At 34.8% G+C, this 27,268-nt stretch overlaps 1 protein-coding gene across 16 annotated transcripts in view; it reads right to left on the reverse strand.

Moving 5' to 3' along the window:
• Positions 1-27,268, reverse strand: part of Dnc (phosphodiesterase dunce) — a 420,060-nt gene that overhangs the window by 11,087 nt on the left and 381,705 nt on the right. The window contains exon 1 of one of the 16 annotated variants that reach the window (XM_076380428.1): positions 5,840-6,342. The exons of the other annotated variants lie outside the window; for them this stretch is intronic. Within the exon in view, the coding sequence (XP_076236543.1) occupies positions 5,840-5,959 (120 nt within the window). The 5' untranslated portion in view covers positions 5,960-6,342. Of the gene's footprint in view, positions 1-5,839; positions 6,343-27,268 lie in introns of those variants that run through there. 16 annotated transcript variants of the gene reach the window in all.

A 27,268-nucleotide genomic window follows, 5' to 3' on the forward strand; every position in this document is an offset into this window, starting at 1 on the left:
CTTATTGTATAATTATGTTACGTAAATAATTATTTGTTTAATATACTTGTATAATTCATTGATAAAATCATTGATCGTTTTTCACAGATAATTTCCTACAACAGTACAAGATAAAACACCCTGCGATTTCCTGATAACAAACCTTATCCAGATTGTGCTAATATATATACATATATCAATCCCACGTTATCTTGTTGTCTACGTGGTCTAATAAAACTGTTGACGGCAATTTAATCGCGAAACACAATTTCTCTTTTTTACATATATTTGATTAAATCTTGATTTCCAGTATTATATAATGTTACGTTAGGTTAGGGGAGAGTTTTTATAATGAACTATGATAGAAATTAAGTAGAAAGCATTTAGAATTATCCTATTTAAACAAATCCTAGTAAAATACATTCTGTTTCTGTGCACATGCAGGATAAAAGAAAATGTTTACTAATGCAGTAGTATCTCACTTTAGAAGCAACTTCGTATTTAGTTGCTCGTACGAGCAACTAAACAAGTTTATTTTTAATCATTCTGACAAATATTCTGAGTATTAGAATTTTAATGATAAACTACTCCATAAGCAGATTTACTTTGCCCTTTGGTTAAGATGTTTATTTCATTTAAACGATAAGCACCCCCTCCATTTTCGTGTTTACCTCAACTTCTTATATTATTAAAATAAATGAATATTTATGCAAAGAGTCATCGTGTCCTCCGCGCTTCTATGAATATTCATCACATGATGTAATACAATTTCATTTAAGTTTAGTTTAATGCTTAATTAATTTAATCTCAGGACATTGTATACCGAGTGGCGACCATCTATATGCATTTAATCTACTGTGACATACTGTTCACAGATATAGTTAAAGGATTTCAACAAAGAGGCAGATTCAGAATGGAATCTCAACATCTAAGGAGTCGAGGCAACGAAACAAAGAAATGTCGATCGTCTAAGAATCATCTACCATTTCGCAAACCAGTGAATCACTTCAGAAATGCAGAAAGTAATCGTTCGGGCAAAAAGAGTAGCAAGAACGACGATTCATTGATAATTTCCACGTTGTCTTTGCTTCCGCGAACTAAACTCGTTTCCGCTAGCAGATTCTTCAAGTGATCAGAAGGTGTTTGCTATGAGGTGTCTTAACTATGAGTTATATTATCAACAGGACCGGATATCCTCAAACTTTTGCAGCGAGTTCTCCTGTTTACGTAGCTCTCTTATCTTCCCAGTATCTTGGATCGGCTTTCTCGTATCACGAATCCAATCGAAAACAGATTCACAAGGATTTAGGAGTACGATAAATTATGACTGTGGAAAAGTACCTGACAGTTGTGGTAACTGAAAGAAAAGCCTGATCCCCTGGAGGTACGAAATTCTTCGACATCATGAATATTAAAAGTATGTAAAGATGTTCTTCATCTTTCCTGAGAGGACTTTTATATGAGACAACTCCAATTGTGCAAAATTATATTTACCAGTTAACTCATAAGAAATTATAATAAACTATAGCTATTTTCAAAGAATGTTTTATGTAAAACGTTCATTTAGAGAAAATTTGTGACCATCAAGATGTCTCCCTCGAAATAGGGTAAGTTTTATTTCAAACAGTTTCTTAAACGAGCTATAGTGTAAGAGATAATTACGTGTGGAATTTCAAATAGGTTACCCTGTATTAGATTCATATATTTTAGGAAGATCTGTTCGAACTAAAATTAAAGTATAATATAAAAATGTCTTCAATGATAAAACATCTGTTCAACCGTATTTCATGAATATTTTAACAAAGGTTTTATTGACCGCGTGAGTGCTGTTTCCGTAAAATGATCAGGCCATTTTAATTTAAAATTATAAATAAAACATTAGCTCAGTTCCTTTTAAATACGGATCTTTTAAAATTCAATCAGCTACGGTCAGACGACAGACTCGAATGATATTTCAAATGAAGAAGTCTTAATAAGGTGAAAAAAGGAATGATCGTTTCTTTCACGAAGTTTTTATAAAAATTGTGCAAGTAGATAAAATTACTATCGGTAGAAAAAATGAATTGCAAATTCACTACTCTTCGGTTCTGTCATGGATATCTATCCAAGTATATTCAATTATATGTACATACTTGCTTTATCATGGAGCGTCATTGACGGATTTAAGATTACATGACCTCACAACACCTTTATCGTCTATATTCTGGAACCTGAGCCCACAGATAACGCTTATCGACTTGTAGCCAAAAGCTTGAGCTGAACATCGTAATCTTAAAGGGTATGTCGAGCATTTGGGAAGAGTTGGCAGATTTTGGATTATTTCTGTTGTACATTATCTATAATTCTATTAGTCACTAATGTATTCTAAGGATTTGAATATTAGGTTATTTAAATTTTCTGTGACGATGATACCGAACTCTTGTTATTTTCTTGAAAATGAAACGCTGAATCACTTATTTGCATGGGAACTCAATTTTTTGTTATATTAACAGTTCCAGTTATTTGAATATTATTCATAGTTTATTTTAAAGTGTCAGTCACTTGAATCTTACTCTAAAGCAGGTGTTAAATCAGTCAAAAGAAAATTTGTGTCTATTGAAATATTCAAGTTTGAGAATATTTAATATATTCATATATTTCATGAAATGTTTTTTATTGGAAATGTTATGTCAAGAAATTTAATTCTGATTAAACTCTTACGTCGTTATATTTCCATATCATTTGATTCCCACGAATCATAATTCCGAGCACTACAAACTAGGTAAATATTTCGCCACTTATAGTTGAGTGCTGAATCTTGTTACAATAGATTATTTTCACCAGTAAGTGTTTCATACACATATACACATATAGAAAGTCATTCTTTTAATAGCAACCTACATAATCTACTTAGAAAAGATAAAATAAGAGATTATAAAGAAGGCAAATTAAAATTCTTTGCAAGGTCTTCAGAAATAATTTTGAGAAACTGTTGCCAGATAATCGTTTCATCGAAGTCATTTTTAAATTCAATCAAAAAGAAATCACTTATCAGCGATATCGCTACCCGATACAATCGTTTCGAGTATTGATTCCTTGTAGACCCCCTAATCTTTTTTGGAAGGGCACAGACGTATCATTTTTTACGGAAGATTTCGTAGAACAAAATTAACTACGTCACAGATACGAAATTTGTCGATAATAGACATAAAAATGATAACAGGTAGACAGAGTCACACGCTTAGATAGTTTAATCCATTTGATATTTTTATAAACAAAGGAGATAAGAAACTGCGATGTTTGATTGAAAAATATGAATAAGAAATCATTCGTTAACGATAAGCATGTCAATTTTATCAACAATTTCGAGAAAAGTTCAAGACTCAGAGGTCCTTAGGCGCGTGGTATGTAAATATAGAAACAAGGTGATTAAATTAAGAATTATGAAAATTCGGATGACCTTTAATGTCATCTGCTGTAATTGTCTTATCATTTCGATAACGATATTTGTAACAAGCTTGAACAATACATCCTTTCTTTGTCTTACTTTCCTTTATCATATCAGTATTGTGAATAAATGTTGCCGCTTGTTAATTGTATTAGCAATTGAACGATCGTTGCAATCTCGATGCTTTATTTCCATTTGTACAAAGTCTTTCTTTATTTGTTATGATACTATCTGTGGCACTTACAGATTTTCAAAGGTCGTGAGAAACAGTCTAGAAAATTATATCATAATTGTATCAATTTCATAACACCTCTATGTCCTAAAATTGATTAAAGAACCCTAAAAATGTCTCATAACATAGAAATATCCTTAGAAAAACGAAAACTCCTTAGAGGTATTTTTAAAATCTTTCCAGAGCTTCCGTAAAAATTTTTAATCATTCCTAAAGATTATTAAAAATTCCAGAGATTAACACATGTAATCAATCATATTTCGTTATTAATTATTTTCTTCAAGGTGCCTAAAATTTTCAAAATAACTAGTATTGGTGGGCAGAACGTAGTCGAATGAATTCACAGGTTGCCCTGTCAAAAGTCGACAGCGAGGTCGACAGTACGGGAACCGATTTCCCTGTAGTCACTCTGCCCTCGTTTTCCCTCGAAGGGCCTTGTAACTCATCGCGATATCGATCAGTTTCGAAATCGTTAGAACGAAGTATCTATTTGTTCGGTGGAACACGACATATGTGAATAATAAAAAAAGACATGTAGTAGCCTTTCTATTTTACAAGGTAAGGCCCAAGTACAGTTATTCTCTTATGGAAGTTTCGTGAACTGTTATAGCTTCCACTGGAACAACAGTTCTCTAAGATTCAATATGAAACTTCTATTATGTATAAAAATTCCTCCTTATGCCTCAAATTAAGTTCTTCAGTAAACCTTGTAACAGAAATCTAATAGGCTTCTTACAGATGAATTTAAAAATAAATATAAATTTGTTAGAGAATGTAATATTTCGTTGCATCGTGTGAAAACGTCCTGTACCATTGAAAACGTGTGTTTACGTGACAATCGACATGTCCCAAGATCTACGTTTATCTACATTTATCTACCAAAAGTTCATATGTACATCTGTGTGACAACGTTAAACAAACTCGTCATCAGAGCATCCATTGGCAACGAGCTGTTTGCACATTAGCGAGCTTCAATTCGTGACATGTTATCATATAGCTCGAACAGATTTGTATAGTGCCAGTATATTGATGGATTCGTCAGAATAATAAACCCATTGTGAGCTTCGAAAACTCAATTTGCTGTGACATTAACTCCTTTCACATACTACGGGCACAGAAGTAAAGAAACGAGGACTGAATGTTGGTCTATTCTATCGAAGAGTCGGACTATGGGTCCAATCAGTTTAATGGGTCTAATTGACACTTATCCGACTGCAAATTAATCACGATTTATGGTCCGTTTATAGCACACATGACAGTAGCCATTCAACCAATTTCTAGCTAGTTGAGAAAAATTCAGAGATTCAAAAGCAGATGAGCAAAGTTGCTCCTAAGGTTAGCCAAGAAGTGAATCCAAGTGACATTGAAGTCTCTGCTTTCTAATTCCTTTTAGTTTAATTTTGTTTACCGCTAAGCTTTCTAGCTTTGTTTACCACGAAAAATAGCTACAGGAATATAAATAAACATTTAAATGCATTATCAGAATAAGGTCAATAATTGGCAATGAATTACATAGATTAGGCAGACTGCCATAACAGTCGTCATAATGTACCTACTTTATTAGTTTGTGTTCAAAATGTCATCCTAAACTATTGCAATAACTAATATTAGTCTCCCTAAAGAATTTCGAAGAGAGGAAGAGAATGAATGTCTAGCCATTTATTTTCCTCTTGAAACAGAAATTTCTACTTAATTTTCTTAAGTATAAGTTCTAAGGAACGTCCAAATACTTGTAGTCAGATAAAATATCATAAGAAGCAAAGAATAATATAATAGGTAATTGTTAAGATGTCAGTAAATATTATTCTAGAGTAAAGACTTCATTACAATCACAACAATAGCCACATTTATGGTTACAGTGAAGAACAGAAATGAACTAATTCCTGGCATTTGGAACAAAAAACGTTATCCTAGACTACCTCAACAATATCCATGTCAACAGATATCATCTTTCACACTATTACCTCCAGGAGACGCCTACAATTTACTTAGAAATTAGAACATAGTTACGTCAGGTTTTCTTACTTTCAGGATCCAAATCAAAATTTTCTCTCCAATAATCGCAACACTTCAAGCATCATTACCAAGAAACATCCAATAATTTCCCAGTCACAGATCAATATGCAATTGCAAGTAACTAATCTACTAATTCGACAGTCTATGTTGTCTCAAAGGAAAGTTTAATGAAGATTCCCAATTACCTGAACCACTACGATACTAGCCATGGCTGTGAGATCCGCCAGGGTCCTCAAGTAGCCGAAGTACCTCGCGGACTCGTCCACGTTTCCGGTGTCAAACTCAGCGTCCATCTGTTGTACCATCTTTCGGTTTCTAGTTTCCAGCCGCTGACAAAGATCCAAGATCTCCAAAGAGACACCACAAGATCGGGGAACAATCACATAAATCGTCTCGATCGCGAAAAATCGCTGCACTTTCACCTGTCTTCCAGTGTTCAGATTGGCAACACTTTCTATCGTCGCGATACTTGTCTAGTCTTTGAACTATCGCAACAGCCCACTCTAACGAAGAACTAATCCACTTTAGACGAAGGATTTAAGTCCTATACGCACGATAAATAGAATCGAATATCGAACGCGATATGTTCCACAAGAGTTAGACGTAACTCGTTTCACAATCGATTGTCGATGTTCACCGAGCCTCTGAAGACGCCTGCAGGCTGCGTAGACGTCACTCGGCTGCTAAACGTGGTCTACGTGACGGAATCGCGTCGGCCTGCTTTTTATCGCGGCCGCAAAGTCCTCCTCTGTCTCGTTCGCGCTCGCGCCACTTACGCTTCGCGCGAATCCGCTCGGTGGAGGGGCGGACGCGCGAATCGTTCGAGCGGGAATCGCTGTTTCGCGAATTCGAATTCGGTGCATTTGGGTCGAATTAGGGGCAAGGCTATTTGAATAGTTCAAATTATCTTGAGACGTTGCGCTGGTATTTAACTACTATAAATAGAGTTTCATTCTTGCATGTCTCTTTGCGACATTTGAGTAATATGCTCGCTGAAGACGTTCTTTGTCTTTTTATTGTCTTTTATGGACGCGTGTTTAATCCTTCAGGGAAGGAGTTTCTATGTAGAAATGTTCATTTTTGTGTGCAGTGGTTGGTAACAAGTGTTACGAATGTTAACCCTCAAACGATGAATACAGGGTCACTTTGACCCTAAGTATAAAACAAGTCATCAAAAGTGTAATAATGTTATCTGTAAGAATCATACAAAAACTCTTATTTCATGTATCAGATGGACAAAAAACTAAACAGAATTAAAGTATATGATGTTCAATTCAAAGTACGTTTTTCTATACATATAATTCCTTCCCAAAACTAGTTAACAATAGGAATTTTATTATGGGTTAAAATTACCCTGCATCTGCCTCCCGTGTCTGACAAAAAACATTCGCCTTCCTAGGGTCAAGGGTTGATTCTGTAGGTTAAAATAAAAATAAAATCAGAAATGTCAAAATCGTATTTGAGACTCCAGTTATTAATTGTAGATAGGAGAAGTGTGTCTGACTTGGGACTTATTCTACTGTCGTCGTGCATTAGCCTTTTCAGGAACAGAGATGTCAGTGGAATAAGTCCTAGATACACGTCTCACGAACTTTAAGCATTCTTCTGGCACCACTATGACTGATATAGCTAATGCACGCTGCTAGTAGAATAAGTCCCAAGTCAGACGCAGTTGCGAAGTTTGGAGATCTGTGTAATGATTAATAACTTTAAAAGGAAGTTTCAAATACAATTTCATTATTCTTGATTTTCGTCTTATTTTAGCATATAGAATCAGTCTTTAAAATTTCTGACACCTGTCGTTGGCCACTATATATTATCATCAAATTCATATAACATGCTTTCCTAAATAATTTTTCAATAATTGCACGTACCATTACTGTACGTAATATTGCAGTACTGCAACTTGCAAAACATAAGCTTTCTAACAACAATGTAATTCTTATTACCGTTTGGAAAATGCTTTTATAAATGGAAATGCTGTCTTTAAAGAGTTAATCAGTTCTGTCTGTTGGACGCCTATGAGCGTTTAATTCTATTTCTTTGTAAATAGTCTGCAGGCTTTCCGGCCTGACCTATGCTAAACATTTGTGATATTGATAGAGTTAGGTACTGTGCTTTCTCGAATGAAAATGAAGAGAAATGAAAAAAATACTACATTATTCTTAAGTGAAATGTAACTCCTGCAATTTCCAATTGAACCTGGAACTTCTTACACCGAATCGATTGGTAAACAACATTCTTCTGAAAATACCTATTCATATTTTAATGTCGACTCTAAGATACCTCGAAGTATTTTAAACACTATATATTAAAATAGTGTAATAAACCCTTCACTACGCTTTCGAATGTCTAGCATCAGAATAAGCAGAAAATTGCAGATATCGAATAAATTGTAGTAGTTTAAGTAAACAGAAAGAAGAATTAATTGCCTTTTCTCTTTTACAAAGAGCATGCCGCTGCTAACGTCAATTTCTATCTCGCTTTCTTAGAGCTAATAGCTGTCTATTATTAGCGAAGGCAAGTAGAGAAGATAATAATAGGCAAGAGAAAAGCAGCCACTTCTGGCGTATATTTTCGGATATCTTTCTTAGATTTCCATACAGAATCGGGATTAGAGGACATTCTGACGATATCTTCGTCACGGGCAAGGATTCTAGGAAAAATGATATTGCAAACTCATTTTCTTTGTTGAAAAATCCTCTTATCCAAATAATGTTTTCAAATTCGCTCCTAGAATGTGTTTTCTTTTACATCAGCGTTCGTTTTCGTATATCACGAATTCGCTGTACCATTCGCAAGCACTTCAAATGTTTGCTTTCGTTTCGAGAAATTGACGACTTGGCGCTCTTCTTTACTACTTTCTGTATTAGGTCGCTGTCTGATCTAATTCGAGAAATAATTAACCGAGCAGAGATTAAGAGCTATGGAGTACATTGCCTTTTATATATTATACTTGTGATAGCCAACTGAATCTGTAAATCATCCCTTTGTCTCAGCTTTTGTTTCCCACAATTTTCTCTTCTCTTAGATATCTAAATTTTGTACCATTGTTCGGTAGATTTCGAATTTTTATACGTTTTAATGTGCAGAAAGGTATAAAATACTTGGAAGATGAAACAAATCTTTCATTAGGTTCCACCCTCACAAGTTGTAAGTATTTGTGACTGTTGGATTCTTGAGTCAGATCTCCAAATCGAAACTCCAATTCAGGCGAAGTTTGACTACTTCTCTAAACAATATCCCACTCATCCACTAAAAATCAGCATTATCTCGAGAAGAAACAACTTTCTGCTCCCCCTTAGAGTGAGTCAACGAAACAATTTCGGCGAATACGATCGGTGTCTCCTATTTTGAAACTCGAGAGTGTTCACGTAGGTTCTTTGGGCGTCAAAAGATGAAAGTGGTGGAAGTTTGGTTCGTCCTCATTTGGAGATGTGGAACCAAGCAGTCAGAAGTATTACAATTTCGAAATAATACTATGTTAATGGAAGATCAATCATCAGAAGCAGCTAAGAAATTATGTAATAATGAAAACTTATGTAATGGAGTGATAGACTGTGTTTATGAGTTAACAGTGCGCGACGAGGTATGCACATAGACTCTTGTAACCTCGAATGACGAATTAATTCAGTTTATGATCGCAAAAATAGTTTTACACTTTGAATTTGTATTGTAGGTGCTGAGATAGCTTTTGCATCATAAAAGTTATTTCTGAAGCATCGTTAGTTTCAATAGTTTAAGTGACTAGATATGATAATAACAGCTTGTGTGTTCAAAGTGTAATTACTTGTAGGAAGTGTGCTCGAAAAATCATCAGAATAGTCATTTTTTAGACTCCATAACAGTTTTTTAATTGCTTTATTTATGGTCTGATAACTTAATTATTCCTACTTCCCAAGAAGGAAAGGCGAATTTTCTATAATTATAGAATTAAAAATTAAAATTTTCCTGTTACACAGAGGTTTTCGATTACAGGATGCACCAATAATAATGAACGCACACGTGAGACTTAATCAACCATGTCAGAGGAATAAATGAACTCCTAAAATCACGTCAGAAAATTGTTAAGCTCTAATTATGTAAATTCTTCAGTCTCAGTTACTCCAATATTAATGCCACTTTAATTCTGAAATTTAAAGCAGCAGCTCTTTGTTATACCACAAAATTATTATTCATTATTATCTACTGTACCAGTCACCGTTAACTTTGAATCACCAAAGTGTTTAACACGTTCACTACCACCGTTTAAGGAAAAAGACAGTCACCACAGCCCAAATTTCAAATCTCAACTCAACCTCCGTCACAGCCACATACTGCGTCACACATATGTGTGACGCGTGGCAGCGAACGTGTTAAAGGTAGCAATTCTCCAAAGCATATTATTCATTGCAACGCTGAATATTGGTCACCGAAACTTTCTCTAGTTAGTCATTTAGAAACAGTTAGCTAATAAGCTACCGAAAAACAAGGGTGAATCATCACCCTCAACTTACGGTGTGAACCATGACGTCAGAGCTCATTCAGAACCACGAGAAGGAATCATAATTTTCGCGTGACAGATCTACATTCAAAGAGCGAAGTTACGATTTTTGTTGGCGCTAAATCGTGCAACTGTACAATCGTTGACACGTAACTTACTTAATAAAAAATTATTTCCAACAAACAGAATTCGTAAGCGAATATTATACAGTGTTCCAACTAGATAATTTCACAGTAAATCTTCAAAATTAATTAGCACGCGTTTTAATTAATAGTTCTACTGCAGTGTAAACTTGGACAACTCACAGTTATAATTGGCAATTTAACGAACCATAATCTGGTAATCAAAGTGGTTGCAATATTCCACTTTGAAGCGTTTAGTGCTTCTCAGGATTATTATACTGCAATTACATTACGAACTCCACGGAGAATGGCATTCTGGATCTCGAAAATTGATGCCCACTCCCACGCTTTTGCATAAGCATCACAGTTTCCACGCGTTGGCCGCTACATCAAATAAACCTTTACTTTCCGTATCGAGCATCTTCTGGAATACTGATTCTCTCTGAGTCTAAGAGCGTACGAAGGAAATCCATTCTTGGCGGTAAATCATCCAGTGATTGTTGTTTCATGGGAATCGCGGAAGCCTGGAATCTCCTACGCACTTAACAGACCCTTAAAGCTGATCACGATTCTACATTTGGCCATTTCGCAGAGCGGTTATTGATGACATCGATTATTCACTGATTTCATGCTATAATCAAAAGATGACTACAGCATTAATTTTCTCATTCCTTAGCAACGCTACACCTTTTTATTATTCTTCCTCGAATTGTAATTTCTAGATCAGAATTCTATACCACCAAATATGAATTCTATTTCCCGCTTGTTTTAACCTCAGCTCCAATGTTTAATAAATATTCATCTTCGGCAAGTGCACTTCTTCCAAGCGGCATAAGGATAATTCACAAGAAAAAGGATGATATATTCATATTTTTTTAACGAAGTCCCAAAACTGATTGCTTATTAAGGCAGCGAAATTTCGAGGTGAACATTCAAGCGAAAGCGCGTCACAGCGGCCATTTTCGTCTTGCAGTCACGTGACGTGTGAGAGAGAATTATAGATGGAATAAGTAAGAGGAAAATTATTTGTTTGTGGCGTAGTATGACATTTAACATATTCGATCTTCTGTTACTCGAGATCAGTGTAATACGTGCGTGCATAGTGACACGTACTCTTGCACGTTCACTGAGCCAGTTGGCGCTCTATGTTGCAAAATGACTTACACGTAGAAACCGTGAAAAACAAACAAGATGACCGAGCGATCGATGCACTTGAATGTCACCGTGCTGGGAATGAGGGAGCGGGAGGTAAAAAATGAACGGCCTGCAGACAAATTATCGATCCCGCCGGAAGATGCATGTGGGCCGCCACCGGAAATAACTTTCGTTCCTCTTTCTGGTGGATAAAGACGAAAACCCGCGGGCACGAAGCGCAGGCTTTCATCGACTTATAAATTAGTTATTTTCCTTTATCCCGTATCCTGTTTCCTCTGGCACTGCGCGTCTGTTTAATCTGACGCGAAAGGAAAATTGCAAACAAATCTTATACGTAAAAGGAAATCCCAACTGAAAAACATTTCGAGTTTCAAAAAAATTCAAGAATTTTCTTCTGAAGCAAATTAACAGGTCACATATTTTTTTACAAATAAAATTTATGTTTTATGTATAAGAGGTATGAGTAACTTAATGTGAAGTTAAATAAAAATTTATTTTAAAAAAATATCTTTTTTTAGAATGTAGTTTCCTTAACATTCATGAAGCTTCTGCATTTTATATGGTTTTAAAAACTTTTTTATGGAAATCGGGTTATCAGACGCACGTGAAGAAGTTGACAAAACAGTGTAAGATTTTTTACATGCTCAAGGCTTTCAACTTCGACAAGTAAATACTTCAACTTTAAAGGAATAGTCGTAAGTCATGTAATCTTGACAGTATCCAAGCACATTTATTACTTTTCGCTTCGACAGATTTAAAACTATTCTAAAACTATTCTTCAGTATATCGGAAGAGATCACATAAATAATATAAAGTGCAGAAGAAACTGACTACTTCAGAAAAAAATTCAAGCAAAGGAAAACGAAGTGGACTTGCGAATTTTGAAGGGGCAAAGTTTAATTCGGAGCCTATAAAACGACAAAAGTTCAATGAATCGAGGCACTCAAAGCAACGAGGCAAATGAGCCTAAATAGAATGTAGATTGTTCGGTTATGATTGTTCACGAGGCGAATGCGTGTTTAAGAAATTGCTGTTGACTCCGATTATACTGGAGTATTACAGAGACAAGTGTCACGAGATACAAAAATGCATCTAGAACGAGTTGAAGCCGCGCGGAACAACTAATGATGTCAGTTCTCATCGTTTGCTTTTTCAATGTGAACGATTGATGTAATGATTTATTGCGCCTCGTAGTAACATAGAGTACTGACTAATCGTATGGAACTTAGTTTTTTAAGAGGCAATAGTTTTTTAATCTAGCATTACGTAATACAATTTACAACATATGTCTTCAATTATTACTAGTAATTGGAAGAATCATATACCTATTAATATCAATTCTTTACCTGCTTACTAAATTCTATTCTGATTTGTTAGTTTAAAAGTTTTTTAAATTTTAATTTTTGTGACCTTTCATGTGAATTTTACGTTATCGTTTCATCATTGTTTCAATCTCAGTTATTAGATATTTTTATTACGAAATAGTCATAATGAAGTAATTATAATAGACTCCATTAATTAGTTCAATCTGTTATAGTAATTGAATTTCCACAATTGGAGGAGTACCGCATTGCGCAATGAACAGCCACGAGATTTTGAATTAACACCACTTATTGTACGTATCAACCGAAGCAATTGGAGTTTAATTAGGTGGACAGAATCGTTAATTAACTGGTCATTTTTCTGGTTGGATTACATCGGATCAAGTTTATCCTTTGCAATTAGAGCTGCACTGTGGTCAATTAATTATTTACAGGTTATCCCCATCAGTGTATTAATTAAGAAATGTTAATTTAAAAAAGAGCAAGCATTTTCACCTTAGACTCTCTCAGGAATTAAATACCTCATCATCCTTCCAATATTCGATTTTATATTTTCTACAAATATCACGCTGTCCAAATTATATTACTCCATTTCTTCACATTCCATTTTATTAACCTCTGAAATGACGTGAATGTGTTCCAAGAAAATAAATCAATTCCCAAAAATTGTATTCATTAACGCAATGTGTGTTAGTAGGAAACTTTGAGGACAAGTATTGTGTCCGCTGACCAACGCAGTAGTCAATTGGACAGAATGTGTCTTTCTCTTCATCCTCTTTCAAATATCAACAATAATAGTGCTGTGATGGAATGTTACCAGAAGTTATGTCGAAACTATTCAAAATGAGCCATTAAAAATTCAGTTACGTGCGTTTGCTTTTGCTTTTGTTTGCTACCAGTCAGCAGCGCATCATCGATTTCACTACTTCCGTGCCAATTTGCACGTTCCACCTGCCACTGTACGTATCGCGCCACCTAACCCAGACCTAACCCACACGGTTTATTTGCTCACTTTTGCTTAATACCAGAGATAAACAGTTTCCTGTGCCAATCTACGACTTTGCAACGTTATTGTCCTTCTGTAAACTAGCTATGCAGTAAATCGACGAGACAGCAGAAGAAATAAAGCCACGGTCATACAGGAATAAATATTTCACAAGAAAAATACAATTTTCATTTGAGTCACGTTAGCTCTGAGAAGAATTAAACTGCGATTTGGTACTTCAAGTATTTATAATTTTTATACCTGTTTTTCTTTGCATGTTTCTCAAGTGGGAATGCAGCTTAAGCTTAAGTTTGAATATTAAACTAGTCATTTAAGATGTATAGTATGGAGTCAAATAATGCTTGATTTCTTTTACAAGAGAAAAAGTGGTTCACTTTATACATATTTATTGTTAATTTAAAGTTGGCTTAAGCCACGTTCCTACATGTATAAAAAGTAATGCATAATATAGTTGGAGCATAAGACTTTTAGAAATCCTTTATCCATCGGTAAAAGTTGGATCCTTTCCCAGAATTAGATTCTTTTCTTTTGATCCAAATAAAGAAGGAATCAGTAGAACAGTTAACGAGAATTTTGAAAGCATTCTGTAAGTTAGCACGTGGCGTTCCGTTATACATTAATGTCCACGTTTTTCGAAGGCCTATTTTTCCCTGATGTGTTGATTAAGAAGACTTGATTTTGTATAATAATGATGAAGCGTGTGAAGTCTAGATCAATTGACTTTTTTTCAGCAGCTGACCTATGCTGTCGTTCACCGCGCGGAAAACACGATGCAGTAAATCGAGCTGCCATAAATGTAATCGCAGGTAATTTGTCTCGTCGATTAACCTATCTGGAAGCAAACCTTCTCGTAGCACGTCAAACAACGTTTGCGTCACCGCGTGTATTTACTAGTATTCTTATCTCCCACTTACAAAATCCACCCACAACCGAGGCATTGTTCTGGGGCTACTGAAAGCGCGTGAATTTTGCATTTACCTAGGGATTAATTCCCTTTTCAGAGTCGAATCTTCGTTTTCTCTCTCTTAGATAAAGTCTGTGAAAGCATTAGTCAAGTATTCCTACTTCTTCCATTTTTTTTTTGTAATAAGTGAGTGAAAAGACTTAATTAAGTTTCTTTGATTCAGCTCTACGCATGTATTTGAATTTAAAGAAGTTACGTTAGAGTCTAATGCTATTACATTACTAGCCAAGGTCTTCAGTATTTAAACTTTTCAAACGTGACAAGGAGAACGTGCCACTTTAACTTGTTTTTACTTCACTCGAAGCGCAACAAAACAGGGAGATCTTTTTTTAGCTCGAACATTAGATGAGAATTGTTTATGAGTAATTCAAATTACATTTCCGGTTTGTGCAGGTCTGATGAATGAGGTTTGTTAATAATGTTTACAGTAGAGACAATGAAATGGACAAGTGTATTATATATATATATGTTAAACATTATGTTTCTGTCCTTCGATTATATAGAAATGAAATTCTCTGGACATCAAAATAATTGACAAGTTCATATTTTCTCCACAAATTCTTACGAAATTCTCCATTGAATCATAGTCATACCATAGCTCATTTGTAACACTGTTACAAATCTATTGGATACATAGTATTAAAGAAATTTAAGTATATAATTATAGAAGTTTAAGTATATAAGTATATATATTATATGAATTAAGAGCATCTGAGTCTTGTCTCCTCACTGAGCTTATTAATCGACTGGAATACGTTCGCAAAATCTTTGCAGGAAAGCGTCTGCTTCGAATCGAAATTATCGAACTGCAACATCCGGTGGTTTGTTTAGTAAAAATAATTTCTTCTTCGAATCCGCTCTTTCGCCAAATGTTTCCAAAGGAGTTTCTTTATTCTGTCCATTACCGACAGACATACACCATTTATGCAAGGATCGGAATACTGGATGTCAACGATGCTTTAAGAAAGTAGGGTAAAATATTTTCGAAATTACACTGAAATGAAATATAAATCACTTTGCGTTCAGTCTTAATAGATAGACTGTGGATAAGAAAATAAAATCTAAATAAAGATTTGTGTTACCCTTCAAATATTATAAAGATTACAATGTATTTTGCTTTCGACATTTTATACATTTTTGCATATTGCAATTTCTTATAAATGCATTTCTTTAATTCTTATCAAATTAGTTTGTTTACCCATTCCATGTACATACGTATTTTCATATTTTTGCTATATTCAATCTTAATACAATAAACCTCTTTTATTAATTTTATTCCACACTTTTAGGTATTCATTTATTTATTTACATTTTATATTCAAGAATACTCTGCATTTTTAATCAAATTCGACTAACGGTTTATTGCAATTCGAATGTAAGTTTATAACTCACAGAAAAAGCGCATGTTAAATGTAGTTCAAGGCTGTTCCGAGGGTAAGAAGACATATCGATGAGCTGACACTGATCGTGAGGGATTAAAGTGAGCCATTGAGATGTCTGTCATTGGTTCATTCAATTTTCACTGAAATGCAACCTGACGAGTACCAGGCTTATAAGTTCTACATTCATGCGAATGTTTAATGCACTTCATTCACTGGAGGCTGCAGTTATGAATGAAGCAACTATGGCAGCCAGATTGTACCTAAACAAATTTTGTGTTGTAATTCAAACGAGATTATCACATCATAAATTCCATACGCTTCGAGGAGATAGTCACGAATGTTCCAGTGGGAATGCAGAAACTCGGTACGTGCAGTTCACGTGGTGCAATATCATCAAACGGGAGGCAGCATGACACGCGTGTAATGACGCAGCCGTAAAATTGTAAAATGCATAAGTGTGCCCATTTATAAGTAAATATATGCCCTATTCGATGTACCTCTATTTTTTTAATGAACTTTAAATTTTGTATTCACATTTAAGTTACCACAAAACTTGAAAAAGTCACACAGAATTAAAACATGATATCCATATCGTTTCTTAGAATATTGCGTCAATTTCACAGAAATTCGCACGTGAAAAGATGAGCAAATCATTGACTAAAACTGAAATTTTTTCATAGTAAAACATGATAAGAGAGATGGCTGTATGATTTCGAGAATTCCAGAAATTTGATGTCAAATTTCAAGATATTCCAAGAATAAAATTGATACTGTAATTCTTTCCAGGAGATTCTCAGAAAAATTGAAGCTTCGTATCAGGGGAGCATGAAAACAAAGAAAGTCATTCCATTGCAAAAGTTTCAAAGAGTCGATACAAAATTTCCAACAAATTTTTACATCCAGTTTCATCAATTCGAGTTAAAACTATTTGATCAAAATAAACAATTACAGCAGGGCGTCAATTATCAGAGTTATCACTAACTTCAAAATTCAGGATCAATTTACTTTATATTTTTGATAAAATATTATGAATTGTAAGTAATAGTTCGAGGTTTACTCGAGGTCCTAGTATAGCTTCACTTTTAGCACTCCGAATCCCCCAAAAATTCTAAATATCAAAGATCAAGGAAAATTCAGTTCGTATAATCAACGCTCTACTGTACGTAAAACCTGAATAAACTACTAAAGAAAATCAAAAAATTTCAAAATAATATTTAAAAAAAAATATATTGTACTCAATATGTGTGAACAATTTTCAAATAAAGTAAATCTGATATTTAAAAATGATCTCTCGTTTCGCACCTTTGTATCTCCTTATTGCGTAAAAAGACGACTAGGTGAAGGAGCACGTGAAAGGAGCAAGGTGCTATCGGAACATGTGAAAGACTGAACTACGTCAGCGACAAGGGGTGAATGTAACGTGGTGGATGGAGGGTGGAACAAAACACAATGACGTAGCCGCTACGGTTGCGCTAGAGGGTTACATAAGCCTCGACGTATTTTTATTAAATGCCAAATCGAAGCAGCGGTGCGTGTAGTCACCCTTGGATGAGCTGCCTGCTGCAAGCTTTAAAGAGATGCATTGTGTAATAGGTGTAGGGGGTAAATACGGTTTGATGAAAATTGTCGACGTTGGCAGCAGCGACAGCAGTCGCGTGAATTATTAGACTCGCTGTAAGCACAAATTTCGTACTGCACAGTTACTAAAATCATGATGAGACCTAGGAGATAATAATAAGAATGGGGTTAATGAAAAAGTAAGATAAGAGTATTTCTAAAAGGGGAATAATATTTTAAATAAGCAATATGAGTATTAAATTTTCTCTCATCTTACTGATAGCAAAATTCAGAATTTGATTTATTTTATAACAGAAGTTAATACGATTTGCGTACATAAAAAACTGCATCGTGCTTTTCGCTGATTTCAAGCGTGATTGACTGATGCACGGACAGGATTAATTAACGGGGTAAACGAAAAGAGCACTGTGCCGTGTTTAATCAAAAGATTAATATGGACGTCACGAGCAAGGCCAGAATGATTGAATTTCAGTAATTGTAGGATCGATTACGTTGGGGGCGAGTATTACGTAACACTGTCGTCGATTCGGTGTCATGAATTTGTCACAAGATTGTGATGTGATCAGAAGCTAAGACGAATGTAGTTACGTACTTATCATAATTCTATTTTCTACGTTCTCTTTGTTACATTTTCTGTTGGAATTCTATATACTTTTCAAAACTATGTCAGTACAGTTTTTTATCAGTATATATAGCTATGAGTACAGAGCCACTCAAAAGTACTGTCCCAAATTCACCAAAATAGATATAGTAAAGAATATTGATTGAAAGAGTTCAATTTTATTTAGAATTTATGTAAAATAATTTTAATTGTAGATATTACTATTCATGGTAGCATTACTATTAGATAGAAATTACTATTACTACTAGATAGCAATACTATGTGGTATATTTAATTTCAATGAATTATATCTCTTCTAAATTCAAACTTTCTTTTACCCTTCTCTGATTTTTAAACGTCGTCTTTTAAAATAGTCAAAGCATTGAATATTATTTGAAGAATTAAAATTATTCTTCAGGCTTTGTAGATAAATATTGAACTTTAAAAAAATGTGCACAAAATTAATTTGTATGTATAATCTTCAAGAATTTCCTAGCATTATTTCTACCATGGCGCAACTTTCAAATTTTCTGTCGACTAATATTGTATCACTGAACTGTCTAATGCCAGTTTAAAAAAATCCATTTCAAAGATTAGAAAATGAAAACACATTCCTTTAAAAAAATTACGTATTGGTAAAACGAGAAGGAAAGCACAGAAGCGAGAAGAAAGGACAGCAAAAAATGGGAAGCGCCGTGTTGTCGGGGTGTTCCTTGGCCGAAAGCCAGTTTTGTGGATCTTCCAATAAATTCGACGAAGCATAGCTATTCCTCTCATTCGAATCACTCAGAGAATTGATGTCGTTGAATTTGCCTGTCTTCGTTAGCTTTCTGTGAAAATCAGGCTAAGTGGAATTGGTACAATTTATCAGCGATCTAGACGTTTCGAAGAAGAAATTTTAGGATTGTGCTGATTTGCTTTTAGAGAATGACGAAAGCAGTAACGATGTTCTGAGAACTTGATCTACACGTGATCTAAGATTTAGTGATACATAAGATATAGATATAAGTCTACAGTGGAAATTTCGCTGGTCCCTAAAAATGTGGAAATAAAAAATAGGTGTAGGTTCGCAGTGGAAATTTCTGTGATCCCTTGGAATGTGGAAAATGAATGGTATTATATGCTCCTAGGGATATAGGTACTAATTACGTATTTTAAGAAATTTTAGAAAATTTTTAATAAATTTTATTATCTAGAAATAAAGATTTCTAAACTTTTTAAAATTCCTAAAAATGTGACATATTTGTGTATAAAAATATTTTGTATGATGAGTTATGAGTATTACACTTAAGTATAGTAGGTATAGTATTATTGTAGCAATGAATTCTGACAAAATGTAAGTAATTTTCCTATTTAACGTAATGCTTTCGCGAAAATTTTATAGAAGTGGTGTAATTGCAAGATAATATTATTATTAATATAGAGACTGAATCAGCAAGAGTTAATTTTGCTAGTGAAATTTGCAACGATTCATCAATTCAATTAGCGCAAATGCAATTTCCAGGTAACGAATATATTCTGCGATTTATTTATACAAATATTATTGTACGAAGTTGAAGTTTCGTGTTATTCTAATTATATCCAATTTAATTTGCGATAAAATTAAATGCAAATTGTGTTCAGAAGTGAGGGACGTGTTTCAACATTTGCTTTTCATTCGATAATTCTCTCTATTTGATTATTATTAATTAGTATCGCTACAATCGGCAATGACATTAAGAGAATGCGGAACCTTGCAAAAATATTATACAAAAATAGAACAAACATAAATATTTAACTTCTCGCTTTTAAATACAATATTTCACAATTAAATACACCTGATACATATATTCCAAACCATGACTTGGGTCTCTTAATTCTCAAATTTTTTAAAAAATTCCCACATAAATTACGAAAATATTAAATTAAATCCTTCACTGGAAAAAATGAATCTAAAAGCTCTGTAAATCTCTCATAAAATATCATGAAAAGAAATTCAGGATTACATATTCTAAGTTACCCATTCCAAAGCAAGTATGCGACTTGAAATTTAACAATATGCACAGCTGCTCTTACCACAATCTCAGCAAAGAGATGGCGACGTTAACCGCGAAAGAATTCACAGAATCTGCGAAGCGAAGAAAAATCGGCGGTTCTCTGGCTTCGAGCCAGCACAATTTACAGTAACAAGCCACGAATAAAACATTATACTTGTTGGCCTTTCCGCAGGCTGCTCTCTCGTACCGCAGAGGATAGTTCGAGCATCGTGAAACAAGGAAACTCCTCGGCATGGAAATCGTAGGTCACAGTCACGAAGACATGAGGAGGAAATCTAGACGATATCGATTGGTCTCAACATCCGGGCCATAAGTGGAGTCGAGGAGAGCCTGTGGTAATTCGATTGCCACTCTACTGGCTCTGAGAAACTTTCAAAGGTCAAATCGAAGAGGGGTTGGGGATCGATGTTTGACCGACACCTGTCGAAGAAAATGTTTGCTCGAAAATTTCGAGGCATGGATAACCTTAGAGAAGCATCGAAATTTGTTCTTTAAAGAAAGATTAAATTTTCGAGGTTAAAGTGAATATGCACCACTTGACCTGCCATTTCTTTATATATTACTATTCAGTAGATGCAGTTTTGCATCATGGCAAAGTTCGATTAAAAGTCTTATAAAGAAGTCTTTTCAATAATTTTTCGCTAACTTTAAAATGTATATGTATATCCCTACGTTTAATATGAAGAATAGAAGCTTTTAGTAGAATTTCCATTCTTCTTTGTGCAGTACTTCAATATGTGAACAGGCTCCATTCTTGAAGAATTAATATAATACGGAAATGGAATTTTTAGCTTATCAGTTTGTAAAGTAGTTTCAGTTTTGCTAATAAAATATGCTAGGAAGTATTACATTATAAAAAGGTTTAGGGCAACGGATGAAGACAAAGAAATATTCTCCTTTCAAAGAAGGTAACAAAATCAGAATATCCTGTTATTTTTCTTTGTGAGCCAAAATTAGGTGAAATAATATCATGTTTTATTTATTAAAAGATTAGAAAAGCAATAATATTGCAGTAGCAATTGAATATCCTTGCGACAAGTGTCCCAACCTAGACACGAAGTAGCGCGAGTATAGCATTAGTCAGACAGTAGATAATCGTTCCTAGACGCACAAGTAGTAAAGGTCAATAACAGTCAGACCTTCATTCGTCAATTTACAGACGAAGTTGTGATATCACTAAAACTTTTTCAACAGTATGTTTTTCATTGTAAAATATCACCATATTTGCATGAAATTAGGCCTCATTGTAAGTAACGCACAAGCAGAGAAAATAAGAACGGTGAAGAGAGAAATGCAATTTTTACGGCGCGGCGTTCGTTAAATGTTTCCCGTGATTTCCCAGATTATTACGAGCAAATTAGTTTTTCCGCGGAGCGAAAGTACACGAGCGGAAGCTGAACGAACATCGAATTGGCAGAGATTCAAGGACGTATCGATTGAGCCCACGCGACATGCTATAAACGAAAGGGGTAATCCTGCGTTTCACACCGCTAATTGAAAGAAAACGCGCAAGTGACGTCGATTTGCAAATTGCTGACTACCTAGTTGGGAAATCTAGGAAAATTTCGATTCACATTGCAGAGAAACGTAGCATTTATTATTAGCGTAATCTGTTTATTTCTCGAAAATAATTTTAATAAAATATAAGCTCGTGGATACTGTGCAAAAATGGCGGGGAGCTTTTTCAATATATCTCTGGAATAAAATTAATAACGTATGATGCATTTAGTGAATGAAAGCGTGTTCATTTAGGTGCTACTCGTACAAAGTAAATGGAAATACCTAACACTGAGGATGTTATATTAGTTCCAGTTTAATGGACACGTAATTGGCCATCTCCAATACGAATTCCTGCGTAGGCTGTGTGCATGTAAACCCCATAGATGAAGAGGGTGGCTTCGATACACGAAGATCACATTCAATACATATGTAGTTGTGATCGACCGATTATAAATTATTTTATATTATTTATAAATGCACAGATAAACAAATTTTGTTTGCTATTATTATCTTAGGATTATAATTAGGTATGGTCGACAAACAGTAATACTAAATTGTTAAACATAAATTAGTATAACGTTCAATATTTATGAATAAAGTAATATATCCTTAAATTTTATGTAACACACTAATCTACTATAAAAATACTATTTCAAAATTACAAAGCAAGAGGAATATAATTAATAATAGAAGTAAAATTACTCAAAATTCATACACGTACAAGAATAATCAGTAGTAATAAAAAATACTGAAATAGTATAAGTGGATTGCAGCATTTGAGAACAGACATTTAACTAAAAAGAATATTCCTCTTCATATGTATTATTGTCTTCTAATAAAATCGATTTTCGGTTATGCCTAGTTAGGTCTGGGTTAGGTCGATCTGTTCTAAAGTTTGGTTACTGCCAACAAAAACGAACGAGTGTCTCGCGTGACTCAAGGGCCGCCCTTGTCTCTTTCGGCTTTTTCTCAAAGAAAATCGATAGTTTGAATTAATTGACCTACATATCGGCGGCGAGGACTCGTGACCTCATCATTAAGCAAGTCGATATGCAGGTCGGTGTACACGTGGACGAACTATGAATACCACTCCATCGAGCAGGTGGCAGAGCTTCCCAGCTTTATTTATACCGCAGCCATTCAACTCCACTTTCTTCCTTGCACCCAATGCAAAACGATATTTCAATAATATTAAAATTACGAAAGCGGACCGCGTTCGAGTAAATCCTAAATAACACTCTCAAAAACATGAAAAACATTTTAATTCAAAATACAGGGAAGCAAGATTGAAATAATTTAAAGTATCGATACTGTAAGAGCTGAAACACTGATAGACTAAATATGTAAGAGAATCTAGCAAGCTCCATAGCGAGGTAGATGTAAATAGAATATTAAACTTCCAAACTGAGTTCGTCTTTTCACTCGCAGAAGTTTCGAAGTCTACCATAGTTGCTTCCCTCTGTCTCCCTTTTCTTATCCCTCTGGAAACAGTATTACCAATCTCCAAGATGTCATAAACATTCCTACAAAGAAATACCTCGCGCTGGAACAAAGTTCGTCGAAAGTTTCTCACGGAGCTTTCCAAGAATCTTCACGAGGGCGGAGAAATTTTACGTCACACGGGTCCAAAGTTCAACGTCAGTATCGAATAGTTTCAAAGTCCAACGAGTTCCAAGATCGTCGGTAAAATTTCTCGGGAGGCCTCGGAAGTAATTCACCAGCCGCATCGGCATCTTATCGATCGCCTTGACCGTGAATCAGCTCAGCGATTACATAATGCCATTTCTGAAACATGCTCGCGGGTCAAAGTCGAGCAGAATCGAAAGTTTCTATTCTCTTAGGCGCAAGTATAGAAGCATACGATGCTCGATGGAACGAAAACAAGTCGTAAACATTCTCCTGGTGCATACAAATAAACTGACTTAGCGAGCACTGGTAAACAGAGTCGTGATTACTACTTCAACTTCAACCACAAATCAATCTTGGTGCATTTTACGTGACAGATTAAAGACTATTCATATACTAGGGATCTAAAGTTTAGAATCGTCGTCTAAATCAAAGAAATTGAGGGTTACCTTATTTGCAATTTTTGAGTATTAGTTTTGAGTCAAAAATTGTTCTTAGGAGATTAGATATGATTTGAGAAAATAGAAGAGAAATTTTTGTTCAATTGTTTCAATATCAAAATTGAAATATTATTGAATTATTATTTTGAGTTAGATTGAAGTTATTTGATGCAAAGCAAGTTGTAATAAATCTGTTATTTATAGGACTATGGAGACAATAAAGCTATGTTTCCATGTGTGTAATCAAAGACTAAAGGCACCGTGAATAAAAATTCTGCAAGTACATTCTGTGTCGAAGACTACGCTCGTAGAATCGTGGCTTTAGGTTTTACGCTACCGAGAAATCACATTTAATTGTTTATTCAGGAGAGGCTATATATTTAGCATTATAGGTTCGTGCAAAAGTATATTTAAATTCACAGAACTGGCTCAAATTAGATCAGCTGTTTTACTTATAATTAAGCCACATTTCCACTTCATCCAATTTTTTTAACCAAGAAGAGGGTTCTTTTTCTATTGTTTTATTCTAGTTTTTTGATAGCACGATTATAATAAAATTACAGTAGATTGCAAGTTTATTACGATAGCATTCATACCAGTTTTACACATTTGTTAGGAAAGTATTACCGGAAGATCGTTCTGACGAAGAGGAAATCGAGGCTGCCAGGTCAAAATTCTGCCAGCCTTTCCAAGAATTCGCGAGGCTGACGGCCCGCAGCGACCCCGACCAACCATGTCCATTAAGAACCCTTCGAGGTTGTTCATCGATTTTATCGAGGTCAATCTTCCCCCACTGATGGATCATGCAATCCACGTGACTGATTCAGTGAATTTCCAAAGGCTTTCCAAGAAATATTTTTTCCACAAAAAATTGTCTTCCTCTACTACTTCCTACTTTACTATCAAACTGAATCCTAATTTATACTTAATCTAAACCTAGTCCATCACAAAATAAATTGCAATTTTGGAGTACTGAACTATAACTCTCCTCTTGAGTTTTAATTAGACTTACGTATTACGCAAAAGAGAACGTCATTACGTCAAGGGGATACGTGCATGAAGCTCTTAAACGAAACGTGACGTATTTTCCGGCGGAAAGAAGTACAGGCTGACGCAAAATCAGATGATGAAACTTTTATCGCGGTATCGCGATGACAAATTAATCATTCGAAATTCCACGTGAAAATTTAACAAGTGTGGATGATAAATATTCATAGACTCTGAGAAGTTCGTTTTGGCAGATCGATTAATCGAAGCTAGGGCACAATAGATGAAGAATTATTGCGACTCGAAAGATTACTAAATATCCGAAAATTTATAGATAGGAAAGCAAATAAATGTTCTCAGGATGGAGGCAGTGCTATTGGGACACCTCGTTATGCAATTGCACGCTAATAGATAGGTATTCCCCAGCGTTTGTACCATCGCGACTGCGTAAATTCCCAGCGCGACGAATGTATAATACTGTCGATACTTTTATTATAATTTCAGATACTATGTTACTTCTTGCGACGTTTTACTTTATACTAGTTGCTGAGGAAAAACCTGCTGGTTATTAAGTAAATTGTCTTTTTTGATGAGATAACTAGCAATATGTCAACGAAAGTGAAGTGTTCGATTGATATTTCGAAGCAAAGATATAATTATGTATATTATTGAAATGGATTTGTAAAAACGGTTTGAATATTTAACACTCAAAGTGCTCAGTAATTATGTCAAATGCAGAATAACGATTCGAGTGATCTAAATGAGTGAAATAGTCATCCGCAATTTTAATAAGTTTATACATAGGTATCTGAGTACTCCATAATATTAAAAATCACGAAAAGATTCAATTCGAAGTTATCATTTGATTGCATGAGATTTTAATTTAGTTATGAGGTCCTGTCAAAAGGATATGAAACTATGTTATCAAATCTTCAATCAGATCACTGACTTATTCTCCACTGTTGAGACAAAGCCTCCACTGCACATAGTTACTCAACAGAAATAAAAGAAAGCAAAAATAAAAGAAGCACTGATTCTCTTACTGGTTGCTTTGCTGGGACTACTTTTAATCAAACGAAACGGTAACAATCGCCAAATTGACCACGAAACTAAAATAAGTTTCCCAGTGAAAATAAATGGAGCATGTAATTCAGTTAACTTGCCACAGAATTAAAGTGCAATGCAATTATTTTAAAAACCATCGCGAAAGAGCTATGCACAGAGAAACATTGGCTCGAATGGAAGAAAGGTTTTGTGTCGTTCGTACATTTCAAAGGCAACATCTACAAAGAATTTCAATCACTCTAGATCAAGTCACTAGGAACGCATAAAATAAAAAAAGAAGGAAAAAAACAGCACCGCGGATCGCCCGCTGCGCTCGTCGACGTTTCCTTTCTTCCAATGATTTTTACAAGACCTGGAAATTGAAAATTCCCGTAACCGGGACACGAAAGTAGTCAGGAAACCGTTCGTTCGTAAAATGATTGAGAAGTTCTTCAAATGCAATTCTTCACCAAGATCTTAGACCTCGAGAAGATTCATTAGCTTCAGATTGCTAATGGCTGATAGTCGATTCGTTTTTCTATTCCAATTCATTCGAGAAAGCTGTAATTCTGTAATGCTAGAGCTTTATGCCATCTAGTGCCTCTGCTGAAGGATTAATGTTCAGGACTGCTGTCACTGAAAACACGTAGACCTTAATCCTAGGAACCCTAAAGTCCTACAACCCCTAAAACCTAAATGGTGAAGTGGTTCGAGGATTAAGTTAACATCTTTAGAAGAAGCTAGTCTAAAGATGCAAATTTCTCTTGTCGAGATTAATCAACCATCTTTAGTATTAGGATCCCTAAGTGTTGGAGCCACATGATACCTAGCACTTCTGATGAAACGATAAACAAGGATCTATTTTTATTAAAATGAAAAGTAAATTTCCTGAATTCTGATTTCAAACTTTGTAAACATACTCCTAGTACTCTAAACATTCAGACTATATTATTAACCAAAACCTGATATTCTACTCCCAGGAAGGTACAAAGCTTCCTTAAATTCATGTCTTCAAATTGTAAAGGTATTACAGAAAAAACTACACCACAGTAGTCTTCACAATTATCTGGTACTTTACTATTCTAGACTCCCATGATCCCCAATCTCTTGGAGACATACAAACCTACACGGTTCAATACTTCAAAGACCAAGCCAGTTCCTCTCGAACACAAGATCCTCTGTATGACCATACCTCATCTATTATTGGCTCTACAATTCCAGGGTATCAGAACCACGCGATATCTACTTAATATTTCTGTTGGAACAATGGGCAAAGACTTATCTCTGCGAGTGTCGTTCCACTGAAAAGACATATAGTTCCCAAGTTGATTCGAGCTCCTGAGTACACGACGAACTGGTACGCTTCGA

This window comes from Calliopsis andreniformis, chromosome 6, assembly GCF_051401765.1.
Source record: "Calliopsis andreniformis isolate RMS-2024a chromosome 6, iyCalAndr_principal, whole genome shotgun sequence".
NCBI classification, from domain to species: Eukaryota; Metazoa; Arthropoda; class Insecta; order Hymenoptera; family Andrenidae; genus Calliopsis; species Calliopsis andreniformis.